Raw genomic sequence first — 26,756 nt, 5'->3', positions numbered from 1 at the left:
CTGCATTCAGTTTCAATCGAAATGCATCTGCCCAGGTGTTCATGATGTGTAAGCTTTGGTTGATTTCATTGAAGATTTCTTTGATGTTGTGTTTGAAAGGGATGTATATTGTTACATCGTCGGCGTTTATGTATGGGTTAAGGTTATGGTTTGATAGAAATTTTGCCAAGGGTATCATCATTAAGTTGAAAATAGTTGGTGATAGGGGTGATCCTTGCGGTACTCCACATTCTGGTGTCCATGCTGCAGACGTAGTTGAATTTGATGTGACTTAGTATGAGCGCAAGGTTAGGAACCCCTTGAACCAGTTTAGGACATTGCCTCCGATGCCGAAATATTCAAGTATGTGTAATAGGATTTCGTGGTCGACCATATCAAAGGCACTTGACATGTCGAATTGTAGGAGGAGTATATTGTTGCCGGTTGCAATCATTTGTTTAAATTTAGTCATTAGGGTAATTAATACTGTTTCTGTGCTGTGATTCGATCGGAATCCTGATTGGGCATCATGCAGTATTGAGAACTTGTTTAGATAGTTTGTAAGTTGTTTTGTTACCAACCCTTCAGTTATTTTGGTTATTAGTGGTATGGATGCTACTGGTCTATAATTAGTTATTTCGCTTGCATTTTTCTTTGTGTCTTTGGGTATTAGGGTGAGTAGAATTTTTCCTTTTTCTTTTGGGAAAAGTCCATTTTGTAGCATGGAGTTTACATGGTTCGTTAGGTCTGTTATGAATTGTTGAGGAGCTGATTTCATGAGGTTGCTTGGGCATATATCTACTGTAGTTTGCAGTAGGATTTGGCGAATCTTTTGAGTGTTTCAGAGATGAGGTCTTCTGATAGTAATTCGAATTCGGTCCAGGTTCTGTCTGCTGGGTATATTCCGTCTTCTGGGTCTAGACAATCTAGGAGTGTGGCTTATTCAATAGGGCTGGCGGGTATTTTACGTCGTAGTTGTATAATTTTCTCTTTGAAGTATTTCGCAAGGTTGTCAACACTTGGTATGTCTTTGCTATTGTTTGTAACTGGTGTGGTGTCTAGCAGTTTATTCACAAGGTAGAAGAGTTTGTGTGTGTCTTTGTAGTTTGGTCCAATCATTGTTTTGTAATGTAGTCTTTTGGTCTGTTTTATGGTGTATTTGTATTTCCTCCGAAGTAGTTTCCAGGCATTTAGTGTTTGTTCATCTTTCTTTTTGTTCCATGCGCGTTCTAGTTTCCTGACTTGTGTTTTGAGTTTTTTCAGCTCTTCGGTGAACCATGGATTTGATTTTTTCCTGTGTGATGTTCTTGTTTGGATTGGGGCACAGACTTGACTGTACAGTGGATCCAGCTTCTGCCTATTTTCTCCATCTATGTGCAGTTTCTCTCCTCACTTCCTTTTCCCTCATCTAATCTCCTTCCTCTATCTTCCCTCCATGTCCAGCATTTCTTCTCTCTCCCTTCCCTCCCCTCCATCCATGTCCAGAATTTCTCTTGCCCTCCCCTCCATCCATGTCTTGAAACTCTCCTCTCTCCCCTGCCCCTCTCTATCCATCCATACCCAGCAATTCTTTTCTCTCCCATGCCCCTCTCTACCCATCCATGGCCAGCAATTCTCTCCCCTGTCCCCCTCTACCCATCCATGCCCAGCAATTCTCTCCCCTCTTCCCCTCTACCCATCCATGCACAGTAATTCTCTCCCCTGCCCCCTCTACCCATCCATGCCCAGCAATTCTCTCCCCTGCCCCCCTCTACCCATCCATGCCCAGCGATTCTCCTCCCTCCCCTGCCCTCCCGCTCCCAAACATGTCCAGCAATGTCCTTCGCCCCCACCCTCCCCTCCCACTCCCATCCGTCAGTTTCTATTACCTCCGTCGAAGCGCCACGTTATTTAAAGCCATGCTGCCCGTCTCTAGCCTTCCCTGCTTGCTTCCGATGACTTCGTTCATTCCCTCAGTCCCGCCTTCGCGGAAAAAGGAAATGACGTCAGAATGACGTCAGAAGGCGGGACTAAGGGCACAAACTCATCAGAAGCAAGCAGGGAAGGCTGGAGACGGGCAGCAGGGCTTTAAATAACGCGGCGCTTCGAGGGAGCAGGTAATAGAAACTGATGGATGGGAGCGGGAGGGGAGGGTGGGGGCGAAGGACATCGTTGGACATGTTTGGGAGCGGGAGGGGAGGTAAGCATGGCCTGTGATGGCGCCCTCCTGCCATGCTTACCTCCTGTAATGGAGCCAGCTCGCCCCCAAGAACAACCGGCTAGCAAGAGCTGTCAAAATTTAACAAGCGGCTCTTGCGAGCAGGAGCGAGCCGGCTCCAGCACACCACTGGACGTAGGCCACTAAAAATATTCATCTTATTTTGGTCTCTTTAGCAATGGTTCAATTGTGCAAGCTATCTTAACTTTTGATCAGTTTTTATGCTGAAAAGGCATTTGCAGTGGAGGAGTAGCCTAGTGGTTAGTGCAGCGGACTTTGATCCTGCAGAACTGGGTTCAATTCCCACTACAGCTCCTTGTGATTCTGAGCAAGTCACTTAACCCTCCATTGTCCCAGGCACAAAATAAGTACCTGTATATAATAGGCAAACCACTTTGAATGTAGTTGGAAAAACCACAGAGAGGCAGTATATTAAGTCCCATTCCCCCTTTGATTACGTTTCTTAGAATTTTCTTTGTCACACTTTACAGACCTATGGAATCATGGGGACCTTCCTTGAGGCGGTGAGAGTTTTGTACTCGACTCCAGAGGCAACGATGTAGGTTAATGGTCAAAATTCTCAGTCCTTGTCGATCCTACGGGGTACAAGGCAGGGTTGTCCTCTGTTACCACTCTATACAGCCATTTGGGTCATTGTAGACCGGTTTTCTAAAATGGCCCCTTTTGTACCCTTGTCTAGCCTTCCGTCAGCTGTGAAGCTTGCTCAGTATTTCATCATGTTTATTTTTCGTCTCCACGACCTACCAGAATCAATCACGTCTGACTGTGGAGTGCAATTTGTGTCTAAGTTTTGGCGAGCCTTGGATCGGGCCATTGGGGTAAAGCTAAATTTTTCCTCAGGATATCACCCTCAATCCAATGGTCAAATGGAACGCATCACTCAAAGCCTGAAGCAATTCCTCAGAATGTATGTTACTGACCATCATGACGATTGGAGTCAGTTGCTTCCTTGGGCAGAGTTTGCCCATAACTATAGTGAGAGCTCGGCTACAGGGGCTTCTCCATTTTTCATAGTGTATGGAAGACATCCTTGCATACCGTTTCCATTGAGGACTAGCTCCGATGTCCCAGTGGCTGCCAAAGCAGTAACCTCTCTCCAGTCCATTTGGTCTTCCATCCAGAAGACACTTCAATTAACCTCTGCTCACATGACGCGTCAAGCGGATAAGCATCGGAGATTGGAGCCCCAATTCCAGCCAGGTGATTTGGTGTGGTTGTCTACTCGCAACCTTCGACTGAAGACTCCTTCTTCTCAATTTGTGCCATGATTTGTGGGTCCTTACCCCATTTTAAGACAAGTCAACCAGGTATGCTACCAGCTTAAGTTACCGCCCACTCTCCAAGTACACAACACGTTTCATGTCTCTTTGCTTAAGCCTGTGGTTCTTAGAAGAGGGACCCTGCCCGCTTTGCCGCCTAGTCCTGCGGTATCTGCCTCCCTGGGGGAATATGAAGTCCGGGATATCCTTGATGCTCAGCGCCTCAGGGGACACCTTCAGTACCTCATTTCTTGGAAAGGGTATTGTATATTGCAGAGGCCACAGCAAGATGAAAACCCTCTATATTTTTAGTTTGTTATTTTAATATAAGCTATTTTTGCTTTTCTTAAGCTGGGAGCAGACTTAAGGGATGCATAAATGTGCTTTTTCTAGTAAATACCTTTCTTGGGCTGTGGTCTGACCTATGCTAACTTGTGATAAGTTGCTGGTCAGCAAACTAAGAGCCAGAGACTCCTATGACTAAGGACGCCTGCTGTATCCAGATAAACAATCAGAGGGAGAAGTAAGGGGTATGGGTACAACTGTAGGTTAAATCAAATGGTGGAGGGAGCTAGTAGGATGACTGTGCATACCAAGGACATTAGGTCAACTCATATCAAATAAAAACTTATGCTTTATATGACAGATTTTAAACTGTCAGACGCTGGAAAATGCTGGAACTGGATTTTTGCAATTAAAAGGAATAGAATGTTCTGGAAAGATGCATATTCATTGAGTAGCAAGGGTAATTAAGAAGAAGGAAAGAAAATGTATATAAGGGGAAATAGAACTAAGGATTGGGGGGGGGGGGGGCTCAGTGTGTCTACACTAGTCAGTGGACATATTGACAGCTCCCAGGGAAAACTCTGTTTATTTGCTACATATTATACTCTATTGGGGCTTTTATTTTCTTTAATATCTGACTAATTGTTTATTAGCTTCTTTGTATTGGCTTCTCTGAATAAGCATTTATTGAATCTAATACTTATTTAGTAGCCAGAATTTTTTCTTGCCTGGAGTTCTGTCTTGGGAAGTCAAGATTTACTCGAGGGTCTAACCCCCCAGACCTCCAGAAGGCAACTCCTGTCTCTGAGGCACAGACATGAGTGCAGTATGGACCAGCGGAAAATTCCTGGGAGGATGCTGCTCATGTGCATGCCCCAGTATTGGTCAGATGTTTTCACCACCTCTTTCCACATAAGCCTAAACCCCGGCTCCGAGGCAGAGGGGGCCCTTGAAGGGGGGGAGGGGTGATGTTATGATTCTGCTGGATAGGCAGGGGAATGTTTGGGACTCACTCATGATTGGCTTGTCAGGGGCTGAGCCAGCAGACATCAAAGCCTGATCCATTTAAGCCTGCCTTCCCCATGCAATCATTGCTTTAGCGTTGATTGCTCTGTTTGCTCAGCTGAAGCCAGCCTGCGCTTGGGCGCTTGTGCTCACGTTGGAGTTTAGCCTTTCTCCTCGTGCTTGTTTATTTCTGTGTGTGTGTGTATGCTGGGTATTCCCAGCATGAGCCTGACTGCCTCATTTCCCCACAGCTGGTTTGCTTTCTCCTGCTCTAACGTTGTGCTGTCTGGGGTAAGCTTGTGCCTTGAGGCCCAGATGCACAAAACCTAACGAGCCCACTACTTGCATTTTAAACTGGTTCCAGCCAGTTTAAAACGCAAGTAGTTCACCCCGGGCATGCACTAAGGGCATTTTCCCTGCCATGGTAGCAGGCAACGAAAATGGAATGCAAATGTTTGAAAAGCTATTATAATGAGCTGCAGTACCGTTGCAGCCCATTATAATCAGATGCACTACCGTTTTTCCGATTCCCTTACCATAGGAACCCTAACGAGATGTCTGACCTCTTGTTAGGGCTCCTGTGAGGGAATCGGAAAGGAAAAGGGCCCCCAAAAAAGGTAAAAAAGACAAAAGAAAAAAGCAGGGAGCGCATGTGAGGGGCGTCCTTTAAGGACATACTCTCCCTGCGCTTCTGAGAGACGTCTTTTTTTTTTTTTTGCAGTTTTTTGTTCTGCCGGCGCTCGTGTTTTTTTCCCCCTTCTTGAGAGTCTTCGCCGCGCCACTTACCCCTCCACAGCGAAATTTTTCTATTTTCCTGGTTGCCGGAGAATCGGGACATCCCTTTAGATTAGGCTCCTCTTCCTGGTCTCTTCAGCCAATCAGAGCGAGTTTCGCTGACAACAGCCAGCTAAGCCCGCTTTGATTGGCTGAAGAGACCAGTAAGAGGAGCCTAATCTAAAGGGACGTCCCGATTCTCCGACTCAGGTACCGAAAGACTAGAGAATGCAAGTGAGCTACAACGAGTAGCTCATTTGCATTCCCTATCGTTGATGCATTCCCGTTCCCTACCGATTCGCTATGGAATCGGTAGGGAACGGGAATTACCAATGTCTTTCATGCATCTGGGCCTGAGTCATTTCAGTTTTTTTGTTTAGCTTTCTGTCTCTCTGTGTTCCCTTTGTTGTGCTAAGCTTCTGCTCTACTCCCTGTGGTTCTGCCTCCCCCTGTCCTTGTATTTTGCTCCTGTTTGGTTGTTTTAGTTCTCTTTGAGGCAGATGCAGCAACCAAACGTAAAAAAATCTAAATCGTTAAAGTCCCTAACGATTTTAAAATAACGAAAAATGCACCAAAAAAAAAAGTCACACATGCTGAGATCGGTAGTGAAACGTACAATGTATGAAAGAATCACAATACACATCGTTAATCGGCCCCCAAATCATGCGCAGAGCAGCCAAGCGTTATGTTAGCTGCTCTGCGCATGCCACAAACAGTCACAACACAGTCAAATCGCAAGCACATGGCTCCCAAATAAAAACAAAAATAAAAAAAAAGGGTCGGGAGGGGGCAAGGGCGCTCATCAGGAGCGTCCTGTACAGACGGCCTTGCCCCCCCCCCCCCCGCTGCTCCCTACTTTCCGCCGCTCCCCCCACCCCGAAAAAGCAAACTTCTAGAAGCCCCTGCCCCCCTCCCTTCCTCAGTACTCTGTCACCTGTGCTCCGCCTCCCGACATCCTCCGTCCGTGCCCCGCCCCCTTTTGGGGTCGTCGCCGCCATTCCCCTCCTCCATCGGGCCCCCCTTCCTCTTACCGGGCCCGTGCAGCGCCTCTCTCCTCTGTCTGAAGGCGCTGCACGGGCAAGAAGAACGCTGAATCAGCTGATGCCTGCCTTCGCGATGGCGCGTCTTTCTCCTCCTGGGCCCGCCCCTGTCTGACGTCAGTAACCCTACCGAAATTCTTCCCTGAGGGCTCATTTAACGATGAAAAACGTTTAGTGCATCTGCCTCAAAGAGGCTGTATCTGTCTCCTGTTTATGGGGAGCAGCATTCCTTTTCTGGTCTGTGTGTGTCAAGGCAGCTTCCTCTGTTTGCTTACACTCCCCTTTTTCCTTGTCTGCTGAGTAGCACTGCCCTGTTTTTTCCTTTAGCAGTTCCCTTGGGGTGTTGTGGAGCCAGCTTTGTGTATTCCTTAGGTAGTTCTTCCTTTCCCACTGTGTGCTGTATAGTCAGCCTAGTGTGTTCCCTTGTGGGGCTTCCTGTATTGTTGTATGCTGTAGGTACAGCCTAGTTCCCTTGTGTGCTGAATGGTTCAGCCTAGAGAGTATTCCAATAGTTGGTTTCCTTTTTCCTTGAGTGTCTCATGCACACCTTAGAGCAGTGATGGCGAACCTATGGCACGCATGCCAGAGAGGGCAACCAGAGCCCTCTCCCTTGGCACGCGTGCCGTCGCCATCGCTGGTCCGCCCACTCTCCCTCCCAGTTCGGCCTTCCTCCCGCCCTCCCTCCAACGCAACGAGCAACAGCCCGCCCGCCCGTCCTCCCTCCCAGCACCAGGAACCCCCCTCCTCCTAAAATTTAAAAAGTGTACCTCCTCAGTCGGGGTTAAGGTGGCGTGCGTCGGCAGTGGCAGCGAAGTGCCTGTGCTTCGCTTGACGTGCCTTCGGCCTTCCCTGTCTCTCAAGCTCTGGTCCCGCCCATAGGCGTCGAGCAAAGCACAGGCGCTTCGCTGCCGACGCACGCCACCTTAACCCCGACTGAGGAGGTTGGAGGTACGCTTTTTAAATTTTAGGAGGAGGGGGGGGGTTCCTGGAGCTGGGAGGGAGGGAGGACAGATGGGCGGGCGGCCTGATGCTCGTTGGGTTGGAGGGAGGGCGGGAGGCCGGCCTGGTGCTGTCTGTGTGCTGCTGGGTGGGAGGGAGACCTGATGGTGGGTGCTGGGTGGGAGGGAGGCCTGCTGCTGCTGCTGCTGCATGCTGGGTGGGAGGGAGACCTGATGGTGGGTGCTGGGTGGGAGGGAAGCCTGATGGTGGGTGCTGGGTGGGAGGGAGGCCTGCTGCTGCTGCGTGCTGGGTGAGAGGGAGACCTGATGGTGGGTGCTGGGTGGGAGGGAAGCCTGATGGTGGGTGCTGGGTGGGAGGGAGGCCTGCTGCTGCTGCGTGCTGGGTGAGAGGGAGACCTGATGGTGGGTGCTGGGTGGGAGGGAAGCCTGATAGTGGGTGCTAGGTGGGAGGGAGGCCTGCTGCTGCTGCGTGCTGGATGAGAGGGAGGCCTGCTGCTGGGTGCTGGGTGGGAGGGAAGCCTGATGGTGGGTGCTGGGTGGGAGGGAGGCCTGATGGTGGGTGCTGGGTGGGAGGGAGGCCTGGTGCTGGGTGCTGCTGGGTGCTGGGAGGTAGGGCAGGGGGGAGAGGAGGGCTGCTGGACATTTATGGCTGGAGGGGAGAGGATGGTTGCTGGACATGGATGGAGGGCAAGAAATGAAGAAGAAAGGAGGAAAGTAAAGAAATCAATGGAAAGGAAGCCCTGGAAACGGAGTTAAGAGAAAAGATAGAGAGCAGCAGAATCAGCGACTAGAACCAATATGGATAGAAAAACAAAATCACCAGACAACAAAGGTAGGAAAAATCATTTTATTTTCATTTTAGTGTTTGGAATATGTCGAATTGGAGAATTTACATCTGCTGTCTTATTTTGCACTGGGCATACTGGAGCTGTAACAGCTTACAGAAATGATTTATAATGGAAGAAAGTCATGTTATTTTTTTCTCCTACACTAGTATAATATTTTCAATGATGTCTGTTTATATGCGCCATGGCTGGTGTAAGGGGTGTGGCTATCATAGCGGTGGAGTCATATGTGGTGACCCCGCCCATAATGAGTACCGGCACTTTGCGATAAATAATTCGGTTTTGGGTTGCTGTTTGGGCACTCGGTCTCTAAAAGGTTCGCCATCACTGCCTTAGAGTATTCCTTCAGTGGCTTCCCCTTTCCCTGTGTGCTGAATGGTTCAGCCTAGAGTGAGTGTAGTCCTCATTGGTTCCTTTTTTCCTTGAGTGCTGTGTGGTACAAGCCTAGAGTGTTTCTTTCTGGGGCTTCCTGTATTCTTGTTGGCCCTGTGGCACAGCCTTGTATACCTTTAGAGGCTTCTGCCTCTCACCCCTTCCTTTGTGTCTCTACCCTGCACTGTGTGTGCTGCTTTTGGCCCAGTTCCTTGGGGAACCCTTGTTGTTCTTTCTCCCTTCAAGAGTGTGACTGGGTTTCCAGTCGGACATGAGGCCCGCTTGCTTGGACTCTGCGTGAGTGGGTTCCTGATTGGCCATGAGGCCCACCTGAATGCTCTATCTCCCACTTTCTGGTGGTGCCTGTTGGCTGTTGTGAGTGTGCGGGGCTTGGTGGCTGGGGTGGTGCATAGGGCCTGTTCGGTCTACCCTAGGCCTTGGCCAAAATCCTATACTAGGCCTCGGCCTGGGTTCAAGGGCTCACGTCCGGAATAACAACTACCTTTGAGCCTAAACGGTAGTATACATTTATTTTGGATGATAGAATTCCCTAAACGGCTCTATACTTTCCAAATGCTTCCCCTATTTCTTTTGAAAAAATATCATCGTATCTTGACCAGCCACCTCTCTCATTTCCTCTGCAGAGGAAAAAAACCAAAGCTTGCTATTTGGTACTTGGAAAACAGGCAGTATGGGGATGCCAGATATCACAAAATATAGCCTGACATGTTTGGCCCAACATATAGTGGATTGGATCCTAGATAGAGAGGATTACACCCCAATTAGGGTAGAAGCCGACATTCTTGCCCCTTGGCAGCTGGGTTATCTGCTGCAGATGCCAGGGAGACAGCTTCCAAACTTGGCACGTGGTCATATTTTACCGACTCCTTTGTGACATCTCTGGTGTCTGGGTCTGGTTAGGGTGAGCCTTTGTGCTGTTCCTAGAGCAGAAGCGTAGGAGGAGCTGTCGACAATCTCGGGTCTTCACCTGTGATGACTGCTGTTCCCCAGCGGTTGAGCCCCTGGGTGCTGGCAGCCGACAGGACTTAGGCTGCCGGGACGGGAATCAGGGACAGATTTGACTTCATGAGAACAGGGAATAGGAACAGACTTGGCTGGCAGGACGGGAGTCAGGAACAGGTTTGACTTTGCAGGAACTGGAGTCATGAACAAGCCGGACTTAGGCAGGCAGCTAGCAGAGGCGTTGTCAGAGTCAGGCTTCAGGTCCAGGTAGACAGCTAGCAAGGGAAGAAACGTTCAGGAATGCACCAGCACTAAAAAGACGTAGTAGCTGAGTCCTCAATTCTGGATCCGGCCGCTCCTTAAGAGAGGAAGGCGTCTGATGTCAGCAGATGCCCTTCCCCAATAGGAGACTAGCAGGGGAAGAGCTGGCTAGTCAAAGCTGCCGCGGCCGTCCGTGCCACCGCGCTGGGCCGTGACTGTACAGGGAAAGAGAAGAGAGGAGGACCTAAGCCCCATGGCGGTCGGCCGCACTGGCGCACTGGGTGCGGAGCCAAGCGTCGCCGCAGCGGCCAGCCATGCCACGAACCTGGGTCAGGGCCCTGCCAAGGTGAGTCCTGACATCTGAAAATTCCTCACCTCCTCATGGCAGTTTTCTCCCCACACTTCCACTTTATTGCCCATCCAGGGCAATGCTGCATTTACTCCAGGTATAGAGAACACTATGTTTAGAAAATGGGGGTCATGGGCATCCATCATCTTTTTCAGGTACTACATGTTGATGGATCTCTCCTGCCACTTCAGAATTTGGGGAATGGAAATCTCACACAGATCGAGGACATTTTTGCCTACCATCAAATACGTCACTATGTGCAATCTTTAGACAGAACAGTGCTGAAGGCAGCACATGCTAAGAAATTATGATCTTTTTTGTGTGCAGAGGAAAGGGATCGATTGTTGGTCTCTGTCCTTCATAACACCATCTTACGCCTCCCCCAACAGCAATCTATATCACATCTTCAAATGACCTGGGCGTCAGATTTACATAGATCTGTAAAATCCGTAGATATTCCCCTTTGCTCCTCCCGCTTTCCACAACTAACTTTGGCAGCTGATCTACATCAATGTCAATTCCGAATCCTTCACAGGGCATATTTTTCACAAACCCAATTGTTTTATGTGGGTGGGTGGCATTGACACTCCTCTATGACAAAAATGTAATACCTTACAAAATTCATTTTGTCATGCCTTTTGGGAATGTACAATTATCCGTCATTTCTGGCAGCGGATAACTTGCTTTTTGGAGGTCATCCTGGGATCTGCCATTCTGATGTTTGCCATGGGACTTTTGTTAGACTGTTACAAGGTCTTTCATTTGCAGAGTAAGGGAGGTTGCCTTTTTATCCATAAGACAGCATTATAGGGGAAAAAAAATCTATTTTGAAAGAATGGACAGTACCAGAGAATCCTTCCTACTGGGGTTGGCGTAGTATGCTCCACCATCATATGCTTCTAGAGCAGCTTCATGTGGGCACATCACCAAAATGCAGGGGAAAAAATGTTGTCTATATGGGAACCCTATATCTCTTCATTATCTCCCAGAGCCCAGAGTTTTATTTTGAACTTTCTCTAGGCACTGCTAGAGGTTGAAGTTGCTCTGAGGGCTCTGTTCAGGTGTATCTGAGGGCTCCTGTGTGGTGTGAATGAATGGCTTTTTTTTTTGTTTGGTTATTTTTTTTTAATAAATATATGGATGGTCACTATACATTGGGGTATGGGTCATCAGAGTATAGGCCCTTCCCCTCTTATATTCATTCGTTGATGACTGGCTGGATTGTGCCATTAACATCTTGATGTATTGACCATCCCTGGACGGATATTAATAACTTTTTAAAATTTCTTCTTATTCGCCTCTTGGTGGTGAAAGTTCTTTCTGGTTTGGGGGTAGGGTATGGTTTGATTATTTGGATTAAAGGGGATTTATTATTGTAGGGAAGGACACACTGAGGCACATTAGTGATAGATCATTTAGACAGTGATTATGTTTAATAACCTATTACTGGAACTGATATAGTATCAACACTGGCAATTCTCTTAGGCTTAGTAACAGTAGCTATTGAATACTGCCATTGTGCTTAGTACTGTGGTCTCTTGTGATGTCTGCACTCTTCCTAACTTGCATATTTTTTTACTAAATGACCTCTTTTAGTTCAGGGGAAGGGAGAGGTTAGTTTGGGGGTGGATTTATTTTGAAAGTTACACTTGAAACACTGTGTGGTATATTTGCTTGTATATCAAATTCTTTAATAAAAAGATTTAACATAAATAAATATGTTAGAAATACAGCATGTATGCCGGTTCTCACTATAGAAACTGCCAATCTCAGACCTACTACATGATCGGCCACAGTTTTTGTTTTTTTTGTTACATTTTTACCCCTTGCTTTCCCACTCATGGCAGGCTCAATCTGGCAATGGAGGGTTAAGTGACTTGCCCAGAGTCACAAGGAGCTGCCTGTGCCTGAAGTGGGAATCAAACTCAGTTCCTCAGGACCAAAGTCCACCACCCTAACCACTAGGCCACTCCTCCACTCCAAACTATCATAGCGTCAAACGATAGTTTGGAGTGATAACCAACACACATGCCGTAGTTCTACCACATTTATTTACACATAGATGCCGCAGAGGGAGATGCCGCACCACTCGGTATGTACCCATCATGGTATGTACAAAAATAACCCATCTGGAGAAATTGCCCCTGGAAGGACGATGCTTATGATGTTTTTGATAGGTTGCCAAATGGCCACTAGGCTTCAGCTCTGCTAGCCTTTAGTTTGCTGTTGAGTTACCAAACATGGTTAGAGCAGCAGGCTGAGAAGCAAGGAAACCGGGGTTCAGATCCCACTGCTGCTCCTTGTGATCCTTGAGAAGTCACTTAACCCTCAGGTACAAAATTTAAATTGTAAGCCCTCTGGGGACAGAAAAATACCTACTGTACCTAAATTTAACTTGCCTTGAGCTACTTCTGAGCAAGGTGTGAGTTATATCCAAAATCCAGTACCAAGTATAATGTGAAGTAATATAAAACACTACACATGTCACTCAGAACATACAGAGCAATTCTACCATATCATAATAGCAATAACTTCCTGATTCACACAAGGACCTACCTAGGAAAGACAACACCACAAACCGCAGTGAGCACTAGAACATCGGTAAACCTATTGGAAAACTAAACAAGCCAGATTAGTACAGATCAATCATGCGCAGTCAATGCTAACAGAAAAGCATATCTCTTTCACACACAGAGAATACCGATAGATCCTCACCCAATATAGAATAAGTCTAAGTAACCACAAGCTAAAAATATGTAGAGAAAAATTAAACTGAACCCCCAAGAAGTCAGACTTTGCATACAGTGCAACACCAGAGCATGTCCTTCTGTACTGTGCAAAATATAAAGATAGCAGATGTAAATTTCAAAAACTGACATATTCCAACCACTACATTACAAATTAAATGCAAATATAACTACAAATGAAACTATAATAATACCATTTTATTAGACTAAACACATTTTTCAATTAGCTTTCAGAGGCCAAAACTACTGTCACGTCCCTCACCTGTTTCCTAATGTCTTCTATAAATCAGCAGCCTCCCATGTGTGAGGAATCTTTCTGCTTCCTGGAATATGGCACTTCCATTTTATAGCCCTGCAATGTGGCACTGACTGATGACATCACATCCTGCCTAGATATTTAAGGAAGTTTCCTACTCTCAACCAGTGCCTTAGCAACAGGTTTCCTTAGGGTTACCATATGGCTCCAGAAAAAGGAGGACGGATTGAGCAAGCCGGGTTTTACTTCCATTGCTTTCAATGGAACTCCTTTTTCTGGAGCCATATGGTAACCCTAGGTTTCCTGGTGTCCTGCAGACTTCCGTGTGCGGTGCTATTCCAGTGTTCCTGCCTTGCCTTGTTCCAGTGTTCCTGCCCTGCCTTGCTCCAGTGTTCCTGCTCTACCTTGCTCCAGCATTCCTGCCAGCCTGTTCCTGCCCTGCCCTGTTCTAGCATTCTTGCCAGCCTGTTCCTGCCCTGCTCCAACATTCTTGCCAGCCTATTCCTGGCTTTGCCAAAATCTTTGATCTGTTCCAGGCCTTGTCTGTCTACTGCTGGGCTTGGCCCTTGCCACTTCTAGCTTGGATTTGCTACAGCACCCACTATAGTGTCCTGGACTTTGTCAAGCATCTGTGTCAGCAGCCATCAGTGAGGACCCGTGCTGTGCTTGCGCTGCATAGATGGAGTCAACCTTGCTACGACCCAAGGGCTCACTTTCCTTGAATCGTAACAGTTTGCTGAGGCCATGAGCTCGACTTACAAGCCTCTTTTCCAGTTCCTCCAGGATCTTGCCCAGGTGGTCCAGTGACAACAGACTCAACTTCAACAGCTTCTGGGAACCCTGCATGGAGTTTGTGCTCAGAGAACGGCGATGCAAACCTCAACCCCTTTGGTTCCGAATCTGCTTCTGGGACCCTCTCCAGTGGCCCCACCTCCGACTCACCAAGTGTCTCAGCCTTGAGTCTTGGTGCTGCTGTGCTATGATGGGGACCCCAACAACAGCCATCCAGCTTTCCATCTGATTGGATCATGATCACCTTCATTGTCTTTCTGGGCAAGAGCTGGCTTGGTCATCTCCCCTGTGGGAGCAGGTCGATTCACTTATGTTCGACCTAGTGGACTTCCTCTGTCGCTTTCTCTGTAGCTTCCAAGCTCCTGCACCTACAACAAGGGACACTAACCATGGGTCAGTATGCCATTTGATTCCAAACCCTGATTTCAGAACTGCAATGGAATGAAGAAGCCCAAGTGGCTGTCTTTTGGCAGGGTCTTGCAGGGAACATTAAGGATGAACTTACGGGGTGGGATCTCCATACCAATTTGGATGACCTTATTTCTCTATGCATCAAGACTGATGTTCAATTCCAAGAGAGGGCCAAGGAGCACGGAAGTCGATGTCAGCCCATATGTCCGGCACCTTGATTTCAGAAGCCTATATAACCACATGTTTCCTTGCCTGCTGCCACACTATGGGAGGAGGTCCCCATGCAGGTGGGCCATTCTCAACTCTCAGAGAAAAAGAAACAACATCAAAGAGCGCAAAATCTCTGCTTATATTGCACAGACCCAGGACATTATGGAACCGGATGTCCCAGGAAATTGGGAAACTCCAAGACCAAGGGATCAGTTGGGGAGGCACCCCTAGGACCATTTCAAATTGCTCCAGCCTTCCTTGTCATCTTACCGGTCACCCTTCAATGGGGAGATAAGCAAATCATCGTCTAAGTCTTCCTTGATTCCAGGGCCACCAAGAACTTTGTGGATGAACTCTTGATAAGTCACTATGATATTCCTGTAAACCCCCTCAGGAAACCCCTATGTATCTCCTCAGTTTACAGACCCCCCCCCCCCCCCCCCCCATCTGGGCACCTTTTGGCGATTACTAGCCCTATTTCTCTTCAGGTGGACCTCTTGCATTAAAAGATGATAGAACTTTATGTACTCCCTAGATCAGTCAATCAGGTCATTTTGGGTCTTCCCTTGTTACAGAAACATGAGCCTTATATCAATTGGCACTCCGGAGATATTCTGGCCTGAGGCCTTAATTGTTTTCATTTTCGCTTGACACCTGTTCAACCTCGGCTAACCCTGGCCAAAACTGAAGCACCCACTAAGGCAACGCATCTATCCAACTGAATGGTGTTTACTGAAGGTACATCAAAAAGACTTGACACTGCAGCTGTGTTTTGGCACTTAGGAATCTATAAATTACATATAAATAAATATAAATAACACATAAAAGCACTAATAAGAGCAGGTAAACCCATATTAAAATAAAAATAAATGAAATCTTAAAAATATATACACTTGAACATAAAAGGGCATAATAAATGAACCACTAAAAGTTAAAATAGACCATATCGTGTTTGCCAAAAAACGTTAACATGCATAAATCATCTCTCTATATAAAACGCACCTCCAACGTTCTAATGAAGCCGGAAGCCTGAAACCGGAAGCTGTAGTTGTGTAGATCGCTTTTTGCCCATGAGTGTCTGCCCTGCCCACGCGTCACAACGTGATGACGTCGAGGGCGGAGCACTGACACTCACCAAATCGCATCGCTCACCCGTTGGTACGCCACAAAACGTATGTCAGACGCATCACAGACCTACGAGAATGACGGCCATGAAAAAAGTAAGGAGTATCAGCAGCTGCTGGAACTTGGAGGGTGGCGCCATGAAATGTTACGTCAGACGCATCACGGACCTATGAGAACGACGGCCATGAAAAAAGTAAGGAGTATCAGCAGATGCTGGAACTCAGAGGGAGGCGGGGAGGACCCTGGAACTGGGAGGGAGGGAGGAAGAAGGGGGACCCTGGAACTTGGAGGGAGGGAGACCCTGGAACTTGGAGGGAGGGAGGGAGGGGGACTCTGGAACTTGGAGGGAGGGGGGACCCTGGAACTTGGAGGGAGGGGAGACCCTGGAACTGGGAGGGAGGGGTCGACCCTGGAACTCGGATGGAGGGAGGGAGGGAGGGGGGAATCGGCCCTGCAACTCGGACGGACGGACGAAGGGAGGGAACGGCCATGCAACTTGGAGGGTGAGAACACATTTAGCCTAACAATCCCTTTCCAAACATTAATTGCAGAAAGGCAATACCTTGCTAGTGCCCGTTTCATTGGTTTCAGAAACGGCCCTTTTATCCTAGTAAGAAATAAGAGCAAGAAGACAACATATTGCATGAGCATAGTTATAGTACATAAACACATTTCTATAATAATTAGTGTAAATTACATGTAAAAACAGTAATTATACATATAAACACTAATCAAGGTGAATAAAAAGTGTGATGTAAAAGGTATGTACTGAAACATAAAGGGAACATCCTATATAATAATTCTCACCTCCAACGTTCTGTCTTACCTGGGACCGTGGCTCCCTCGGAGTTGGTCTGCTAGGCTCCGTAGATCGCTGACGTCAACGGAAAGGAGACGCCAGATTGGCTCGGCGATAAGGAGCAGGAGCCCCCCTTCGTGCATCACCCAAGCCCCCCCTCGGCGCATCAGGCCCCCCCGTCCTCAGCGCATCAGGCCCCCCTTCCTCCCTCCCTTCTTGCTTCCCTCGCTACTACTCACGCCGCAAACGCTCCCATTTCCGGCCACTGCTGCTTCTGTTAAGCAGCAGCGACCGCTACAGAAACAAAAGAACCTAAAATGATTTTAAACAACGAACGCAGCACCGCAGGCAGCCATTGTCTGTCGGCTCTGCAGCCGCACCTCCTCTCGCCTCTCATGTCACTTCCCCTGGAGGATGACCCTGGAGGATGACCCCGGAGGAGCGCAGTGAAGTGAGAGGTGAAAGGAGCGGCTGCAGAGCCGACAGCCAATGTCTGATGGCTGCCTGTGGTGCCACGTTCGTTGTTTAAAAACATTTCAGGTACTTTTGTTTCTGTAGCGGCCGCTGCTGCTGCTCAACAGGAGAAGCAGCAGTGGCTGGAAAATGGGAGCTGGCGCCGCGTGAGTAGTAGCGAGGGACCCTGCAACTGGGAGGGAGGGAGGGAGGGAGAGAGAAAGAGAGACCCTGCAACTGGGAGGGAGGGAGGGAGGGGGAGAGAGAGAGAGAGACCCTGCAACTGGGAGGGAGGGAGGGAGCGGGAGAGAGAGAGAGAGAGAGAGAGAGAGAGAGAGAGAGAGACCCTTCAACTGGAAGGGAGAGAGACCCTGTAACTGGGAGGGAGGGAGACCCTGCAACTGGAAGGGAGGGAGGGAGACCCTGCAACTAGGAGGGAGAGAGACCCTGCAACTGGGAGGGAGGGAGACCCTGCAACTGGGAGGGAGGGAGACCCTGCAACTGGGAGGGAGGGAGAGAGACCCTGCAACTGGGAGGGAGGGAGACCCTGCAACTAGGAGGGAGAGAGACCCTGCAACTGGGAGGGAGGGAGACCCTGCAACTGGGAGGGAGGGAGACCCTGCAACTAGGAGGGAGAGAGACCCTGCAACTGGGAGGGAGGCAGGGAGGGAGACCCTGCAACTGGGAGGGAAGGAGGGAAGGAGGACCCTGCCACACACTCTCATTCTCACACACACACTCACACCCAGTCTCACTCTCACTCTGTCACACACACACACTCGGACATTCACTCTCTCACACAGTCACTCTCACACACACTATCTCAAACATAAACACTCCGAGGAAAACCTTGCTAGCGCCCGTTTCATTTGTGACAGAAACGGGCCTTTTTTACTAGTAATGAATAGAACACTAATGGATGCAATGGACCATATCGTGTTAAAAGGAGTCAAATGTTATAAACACAGTTGTAATCAACTTTCAGTAAACACCATTCAACTGGACAGATATGTTGCCTTAGTGGTTTTTGGAAGTGCCTACTCTTCACCCTACTCCGTGGATTGCAAGGGGGTAATGGGGGCATTGTATTTTATGTTGCTTGTTACACTGATATATTTTATGTGTAAGGCATATAAACAAAATAACAAACAAATGTACAAGTTATATGCAGTTCCATGCATCTTTTTTGACAATACTGTGAGTTGGAGAAAAAGGCTGATGGAGGAAAAGAGTAATTTTGTATGAAAAATGCTAGAAAAACGATACCTTTAGTAGAAGCTTATTAAAAGCAACTGCTATAACTCTCAGTATCTCTCTCAAGAATACAATGAAAATCCACACCCTAATCTATCTAAGACATGCTCAACAAAAGGAAATAAAAACAGTGCTTGCAAAAGCATGCTGAATAGACGGATATATACCAAAAATATAAAGGTTCCAAAATTTTGCACAGTAATCCAATGTCTGTTGACCATCTGTGGTACAAAGGCAAAGAAATGCAAAACCTCTCTAGAGTTACTCTAATTGGACTCACCTCAGACAAAGCTTGCATGTACATTATTGATGCTGTTGTAGTTTGGATTTTATTTGGTATAAATGTGCATCCTTCTTCATAAAGTCCAGTGGACTGGTTATAATTGCAAGTTTTTGATAAGCATGAAGCGTCTGTACAGTCTTTAGGTACATAAATGCCAGTTATATTAGCTGAACATCTAAAATAGAATGATATGAACAGACTTGAAGCCAAGTCAATAGAGCAAGAAATGCAAATGTTTCTGAACTGTTTAAAAAAAAAAAAAAACAGCAGAAACATTTTTATTTTAAAATTAAAAGGGTTAGTTCACCTTCAGTGATTTAGGCTTCCTTTTGGTAACTTGCAGCTGAATATTAAGTGTTCTTTTCTAAATATCTTCCAAAGCCAGTACTAACTCTTTAGAGACCTTCAACATGAACATTTGGGGGTACCCTTATGCCCTAACACACAAAATATACTAATAAAATTAAGTTCTAAATTGTCTGTATTAAAATGGAAGTACATGAAAATTGAATACATAAATAAGTTTGAGAGTCTTCCATTCAGTTGTGGTAGGCAGGACCATCACTAGACAACAATAATTAAGGGAGCCAAGGACAGGGAATTATGTACTGTATGTGGAGTAAAGATAAAAATGTGGAATAGTAATAAATATATATATAACAAAAACCTCAGATAAGGACAAGTGTACAGTCCTTTTTCAAATGTATAACATTGTCAGGACTTTAGCCAAAAGCTCATTTTAACCATTAAGGAAGTCATAAGCCCACAAGTTAATTGGATGCACTGCTTGTTATTACTGGGAGACACTGGGACAGTGGCTGACCACAAACTAATAGATTCAAGAAAAAATGTCATCAATATAGCAATTGTATTGGTTAAAAAGTAATCTTAAGATCCTGGATAAATGAAAAGGAGCTATCATTTCAGATATGGAAACATCATTCAAGCTAATGGCGGTTTATCAAATACTAAATTTTATCAAATACTAAATAAACATAAACTCACTGGTTGATATTCAGAATGATTTAACCGACTAGAAATGGCTGCTGACCAGTTAAATCACTTGGTTGGGGCTATCAGCTAATTTTCAGCGGCATTTAATCGGTTAGTGCCGCTGATAATGACCCGTTAAACTGACTATTTTGATGGTGTTGCAGGGACAGAGTCAGCACATGGCTGGTTAAATGTCAATATTCAGCACTTAAATTGCCAGGGTAACCACATAAATGAGACCGCAGAAAAGTCTGTCCTCTTTATGCAGTAACCCATGGCCAGATAAGTGCTGAATACTGACTTAACTGGCTATGCATTAGCAGGCTCCCTAAAAATGCCAAATCCCAGACATAGCCCGGCACTGAATAGCTGGGAATAGCGCCAGCAGCGGTCAGCAAAACTATCACTTCCACCAGCTGAATATTGCCCCCTTAATGTCTCTTAAATAATGATAAAAATCTCAAAGGCTTTGTGATAATGTGACCTGGCAGGGAGGCATAGAACCCTCAGAAAACACACCAGAGGGCAGTGTAAGGTCAAAAAAAGAAAAGTTTATTACAATGTACAAGGGAAATAAACTAGCTTGTTTGCTCACAGGTTCAATATTCTTCATTACTCAGAATCATAGTTGAGCAACCAAGGGATTCTGAGTCTACCTTAGCACTCTTCTCTCTTACAAGCATTCAACCCTGGAATGTACAGCATAAGCTTCAGACTTCTCACTCAGCAAACAAGGTCTCGGCTAGGGCCACTCTTCTTCCCTGGTACTCCACTAGGTGCTATAGCCTAAGCCAGATCAGCTTGTGAGGATCCTTGTCACAAGGACCTCTGCAGGAGACCTCTTACCTTCAGGGCCCCTCCAATCCACTCTGTTCCAAGACATTTAACCACCTCTCGGCCTGAGTCCCACTCCTCTGACTCAGTCTCTGACATGGCATGTTAGCACCACCTGCCGTAAGGTGGCTAGACTACAACCTCCTGGGCGAATAATCAGAAGCAAACACGGGCGCTAGAGGCCAATAGCACCATACTAGCACCTGTGTTTGCTCCCATCCAATGATCAGAGCCGGTGAGTGCGTAAAATAACATGTTTGCCAGCTGTGAATGCTAATTGAATGCAAATGCTTGCAAACAAGGGTCTCCCGCATTCATCCCTCATGATCAGCAGGCAGCACACCAAATAAGGCTGCTGCTATCGTTGCAAACCTTATGGCAGCTCGGAGCTGGCGTTAGGGTTTGCTAATGAGGGAGGAATAAGGGAGACCCCCTGAAGAGGTTTGACAAGTCTGGGATTTTCTCCCGGATCTGTAAAACCTAAGCCCGCCCCACCCCCAAAGCACAAAAACCCTGGTGGTCCAGTGGGACCGCTAGCTTCCCCCCTCCCATCCTCCCCACATCACACAAAAAACACCCTGGTGGTCCAGTGGGACCGCTATCTATCTGCCCCCTTCCACCCTCAGCGGCCTACCTCTCCATAGTGATAGTAGTAATTGGAGGAGGGAGGGACTAGCACTCCATCCCTCCTCTTTGGGTGCCTTCCCAAAGTGGTAGCGTCCCACCTTGCCTGGTGCATCCTGGGATGCGCCAGGCGGGGCTTAACCCATATATGGAAGTCCTGGGCAGGGCGGGACTCCACTATTTTGGGAAAGCCATCAAAGAGGAGGGAGGGAGTGCTAGCCCCTCCCTCCTCCAACTACTATCACCACTACAGATAGGTAGACCGCCGGGGGTGGAGGGGGGCGGAGTGGAGGAGTAGCCTAATGGTTAGTGTAGCGGGCTTTGATCCTGGCAACCTGGACTCAATTCCCACTGCAGTTCTTCATGACCCTGGGCAAGTCACCTAACACTCCATTGCCCCAGGTACAACTTAAGATTGTGAGCCCCCTAAGGACAAAGAAAGTACCTGTATATAATGTGTACAGTGTTGCGTACGTCTAGTAGCACTATAGAAATGATTAGTAGTGGATAGCAGTGCCACTAGACCACCAGGGTGTTTTTGTGCAATGTGGGGGGTGGAAGTGGGAAGCTAGCAGTCCCACTGGACCAGGGTTTAGTTCTTTGGGGGGAGGGGCCTGGAAGTCCACTCTACCTCCAGGTCTTGTGTTTGGGGGGGAGGGGCGGGCTTAGGTTTGACTGGTCCGGGAGAAAATTCCGGACCCGTCAAACCTTTTTTGCTGTTTGACAGATCCAGGTTTTTGACAGCCCAGACCTGTCAAACAACTTCTGTGGGAGGATTGTGCCTTGGGCGCATGCCCAAGCACAATCCTCCCGCAGAAGTACTTCTATGATCAGAGTTAATAGCACACATAAATTTGCATGCTATTAGCTTTGACTATAGGGGCATTATAGCCCCGTGGTGTTCCGGTGCTATTTTTAGAGCGCTGTTTGGATCAGAGCGGGGCTTCTGATCATCGGCCCATCAGTGAGGGAGTGTTCCTAGGAACACCTGCCACTATACCACTCACACCCTCACAGGCTCCTATACGACAATTAAGGCAGAATTTAGACAAAAGAATCTCAAAAAATAACTGAGGATAAAATATTCATCAATCTTTTGAAATGGTGACTTAAGAACATTTCAATTATGGGAAAGAGTCATTGAGTATGAGTAAATAATATTGTTGGTAGTAAATGTCATAGAGTTGTGTGACAGATGGTGAGGAAGGGAGGGAAAGGGAAATGGGACTTGATATCCTGCCTTTCTGTGGTATTTTGCAACTACATTCAAAGTGGTACTTATTTTGTACCTGGGGCAATGGACGGTTAAGTGACTTGCCCACAGTCACCAGGAGCTGTAGTGGGGAATTGAACCCAGTTCCCCAGGATCAAAGCTTACTGCACTAACCACTAGGCTACTCTGGAGGACTGTAGGAGTAAAGAAACACACCTGAAGATAGATTTATTATTTTTTTGTAATACATCATATCAAGTTACTGCTATTTACTCTCTGATCAATGTTTATTTTGACAGTTGTTGACAATATGATGGGCAATTGTTACTGTTCTGTCTTCATATCAACAATAAAACCATGTTAAAAAAGAAATTTAAACTTGAGATTTTTTTGTCTTTTGTCTTTTTTTCTCATGATTTGGCATTCATCTTGTCTGTCTTCTAATTCATTTTCTGCATTCTTGTTTCATTTTGTTTCATCTTTCTCCCTCTCTTGCTATCTCTCTGATTCTTATTCTGTCACTATTCTCCGTCTCTCTCTTTTCCTTTTCCCATCTCATTACTTCTCTATGTTCTCCATCATATATTTGATCACTATTCTCTCCATGTCCTCGTTGATCACTTTACATTCTTATTTCTTCCATCTCATTTTCTACGTTTTTGGTCTTATTTCTTGAACTCCCTCTTTTTCCGCTCATCCCCCCTCTCTCCCACATACCAGCTTTCCATTTTCCATTATTACTGCTTCCCAGAGCATAATCTTCCCTACCTAGTTGGGTGAAAAGCCTGGTATGAGATGTAAGGAGAAGAAGTTTGGCTGGGGCTGTATTTGGGAACTCATATGCACATCTTTATTAGTGCACAAATCAACTGAGAGATTGGAGAGGCCATTTTTATCTGCTATCAGTCACTATATCACATTCTCTCACCTCTTCTTTCAGCTCACTTGCAGATTATCTGCCTCTTCATTTGCTCTCTTCATCCTAATTTTTCCCCTCCTTACTCTACCTTGCCGTTCCCCTCCATTGCCCACTTCTCTCTCTTTCTGTAATCCATTCTTCCCAGCCTCTTCTTTCCTATGTATCCTCATCAACTAAATAACAGTCATAGGTAGCTTTTTCTCCTGCTCCTGAAGCTTATTGCCTGTACTAAAACAGGAGAACTAATAGTCCACAGGAAGCAGAAGAAACAGTTTATGAAAGAGAAGCACTTTCTTCAGGTGCCCACAGCAGTTATTATGTTACTGGTATGCCATCGGTGCTGATTTTAAATGACAGTGCCAGGAGATTGGAGCAGCATAGATTTTACATGTCAACCTACCATACTCCTTCTGTGGTTACACTTATATATGAATGAAGGCTCACAGGGAAAGGAGGAAGTAGCTGTGGATGGGGATGCAATGAGTGACTGTGAGGGAAGATTCAGAAGAGTGAGCAGTGATGTGCTGAAAGTTTGAAAGGAAGAGAGAGTCATGGTGTCTGGGCACTAGTTGGTCCAGAGTTCAGTGGATTCACTATTGGACTAAAAAGAATGTAGCCCTGTGGGTGAGACCACAGGCAAGATATGCAGTTGCTGTGCAGACTGGAAGGAGCATGGTACAGCATGGAAGGAGATGCAGTTGCCACATCAGTTATAAGGAGCCCTGAGGACAACACCAGCAGGCTTGGAGGAGTACCCATGTGAGGAAGGGACCAGCAGCAGCAAATGGGGATAAGAACAGAAGTGGCTGGCAAGGTCAGAAGGAGCACAGACAGACTGGTGGAAGACTGGCTGAGGCTGCAGAAGAGAGAGAGTGGAACTGACTGAGGAGGGAGAGAGACTGATGGGAGACTGGCTGAGGAGTGGGAGACATAAAGAGGGAGAGACAAATAGGAAACTTGTGAGGGGGAGGGAGAGAAAGAGACTAATGGAGAACTGGCGGTGGTGGTGGGGTTAAAGATCGGTGCACTGTCTGGGGGAGGGGAGAGAAAGAGAAAGATAGAAGGAGTGTGATAAAGAGATCATGGGAGAGCGGCTGGGGGAAAGAAGAGAGATGAATTCATCAAGGATTGACTGAGGGAAGGAAAGGAAGATTGATCAAGGATGGGTTGAAGAGAAAAAGACAGACTGAAGGGGGAGAAGAGAAACTGGGTGATTGGCTGGCTGTGGGGGAAAGATAGAGAGACTGATGAAGACAGGAAAAGAGAGAGAGGGGGCGGGGGACTAGATGAGAGTGATGTGCAGCCACTGGCATTCTAGCATATTCTGTAATTGCAGAGAGGGGAGAAGTCCTGATGAGAGACTTTGTTCCACTGCAAGACTCCCCAAATCAAGGGGAGCCAATTTGCTCTCTTCTCTCCAAGGGTAACTCTTGATATGAGACATGGGGGATGGGGAAGGTGGTGTGGAGTTGCACGTGGAAATTTATATGCATGTCTACCCAAAGTGGAAGAACCACGACTGGGCAGATTGGATGGGCCATTTTGGTTTGTCATTTACTTTGATTCTAACAACTGGTGATTAAATTAAACCATGCTTGGCTTAGATTTGCTCTGATTGAGCAGAAGAAGTCTTTAGTTTTGAGTGTATCCAAGGTAAAATAGTGTGACCCATGGGAACCAGATTGATAACAAACAAGTTCATGCATCAAATCATAAAAGCCTTACTCTGACTGATTAAATGAAATTTTCAAAGCTATTTTGAGAGAATTTGGCAGAAAAGTATTACCTGGTTGCTTCTACTACTACTTCTGCTTCTCTTTGGTTAGCTGAAGATACGTAGAAAGGTTTCTCACTGTTATATTCATCAAATACCCCCCATCGTAAGTGGGACCACTCGTGCACAAAAACTCTCCCTGTGGAAGAAGTTTAATAATAAATATCATCATCCAGATGTTTTTCTTAGTTGGATTTTGCTCACACCTTTTTTAGTAGTAGTTAAAGATGTGTTATATTCAGGTACACTAGATATTTTCCTGTTCCCAGAGAGCTTACAATCTAATGTTGTACTTCAAGCAAATAGTTCTTTATCCAATTAGTCATTTTGTATCCAACTAGAAAACTTATTCAAAATACTAAATTAAAAAAAAATGACATAAACAGAGCGTTTAAATGTCAAAGGCCCAGCCATCTTTGTTATTACTTCACGCTGCACACTTGAACAATTTCACTCAAAAGGAAGTTCGCCAGAAACCGGAAGAATAAGAATAGCCATACTGGGTCTGAGCAATGGTCCATCTAGCCCAGTATCCTGCTTCCAACAGTGGCCAATCCAGGTCACAAGTACCTGGCAGAAACCCAATTAGTAGCAACATTCAATGCTACCAATCCCTAGTGATGCAAAGAAAATCAGTTGGGTGTCAGAAAAAAGTAACTACATAAAGTAACTCAACATTATATTATTCATTACTGAAAAAAGTAATATATTACAGTTATTTCGTTACAGTTGCACAAAAGTAATTGTTATAGTTACTCATTACTTTTAAAAGTAATATATTACTGTCCAACACATGATTACCAAGGGGGAGGAAGAGGAAAAGTGAAGGAGTTGGAGAGGGAGATATAAATGGAAAGGGAAAAGAAGCTTTAACTTTTGGTTAGCAGCCAGTTGCCAAGCTGACTCAGTTAACTGTGGGGCCCCTAGGAGCACATGGCCCTATACGGTCAGCCTTGTTGCCCCTGCTTAAGGCTGGCTCTGATGGTAGAAAGTAATTCACTACAAGCCTACTAAAAAGCCTTATTAAACAGTTTTCAAATACTGGCATTTACATACGTGTATTGCATACATGTATAAAATTAGATTTTAGAAGACTGACATTCACACATGTATATCTGCAAGGGATGTGGTTTTTTTTTTTTTTTTGGGGGGGGGGCCTTGGGCAGAACCAAAATCTACACATATTACTCCTGCTGGAATTCTGTACCAAAAGCTCAAAATTATGCGCATAAAATATGAAATTCTGCGCAAAACATTCTGCAAGTTCTTTGTTATGATTTAAACAATATTTTGTACCCACAGCCATCCACCTTTGTTCCCAGCCCCCCTGCACCCACACTTTATTCACCTTACAGGCCCCTCCCTGTACAAATACCATTCATATTTATTTTTTCATCCCCCCCTCCCTGTACCTACACTTCACCTTACAACCCCCCACACTCTATCCACCTTATAGCCCCTCTGTGCTCACACTTCATCCATGTTACAGTCCCTTCCCTCCCTACCTCCCTGTACACAGATACCATTCACCTTTTCCATCCCCCCCACACTCTACCCATCTTTTTCCAATCCCCCCAACCTCCACACCCACTGGTCCAGCGTGGGAGAAGCTGCACAGGTGCACATCAAGAGTACATCTTGGGGCAGGAAAGAACCCCACTCTTTCCTGCCTGCTGCCACTACTCTGGCTGGTGTCCACTTCTTCAAAATGGCCACCCAGATTTCCTGTGGCAATCTGATGAGATTGCTTCTTGAAGTCT

General features: G+C 46.5%; 1 protein-coding gene across 1 annotated transcript in view; it reads right to left on the bottom strand.

Annotated features, from left to right (window-relative positions):
- LOC115472441 (calcium-activated chloride channel regulator 1-like) overlaps window positions 1-26,756 on the bottom strand; it is a 168,322-nt gene that overhangs the window by 115,729 nt on the left and 25,837 nt on the right. Inside the window, exons 6-7 of the mRNA XM_030206730.1 lie at window positions 25,009-25,135; window positions 18,637-18,814 (exon numbers count right to left, since the gene is read on the bottom strand). Coding sequence (XP_030062590.1) covers window positions 18,637-18,814; window positions 25,009-25,135 — 305 coding nt within the window. The remainder of the gene's footprint in view (window positions 1-18,636; window positions 18,815-25,008; window positions 25,136-26,756) is intronic.

The sequence above is a fragment of the Microcaecilia unicolor genome, chromosome 6 (assembly GCF_901765095.1).
Source record: "Microcaecilia unicolor chromosome 6, aMicUni1.1, whole genome shotgun sequence".
NCBI lineage: Eukaryota > Metazoa > Chordata > Amphibia > Gymnophiona > Siphonopidae > Microcaecilia > Microcaecilia unicolor.
This window is presented reverse-complemented; position numbering and strand designations above follow the sequence as displayed.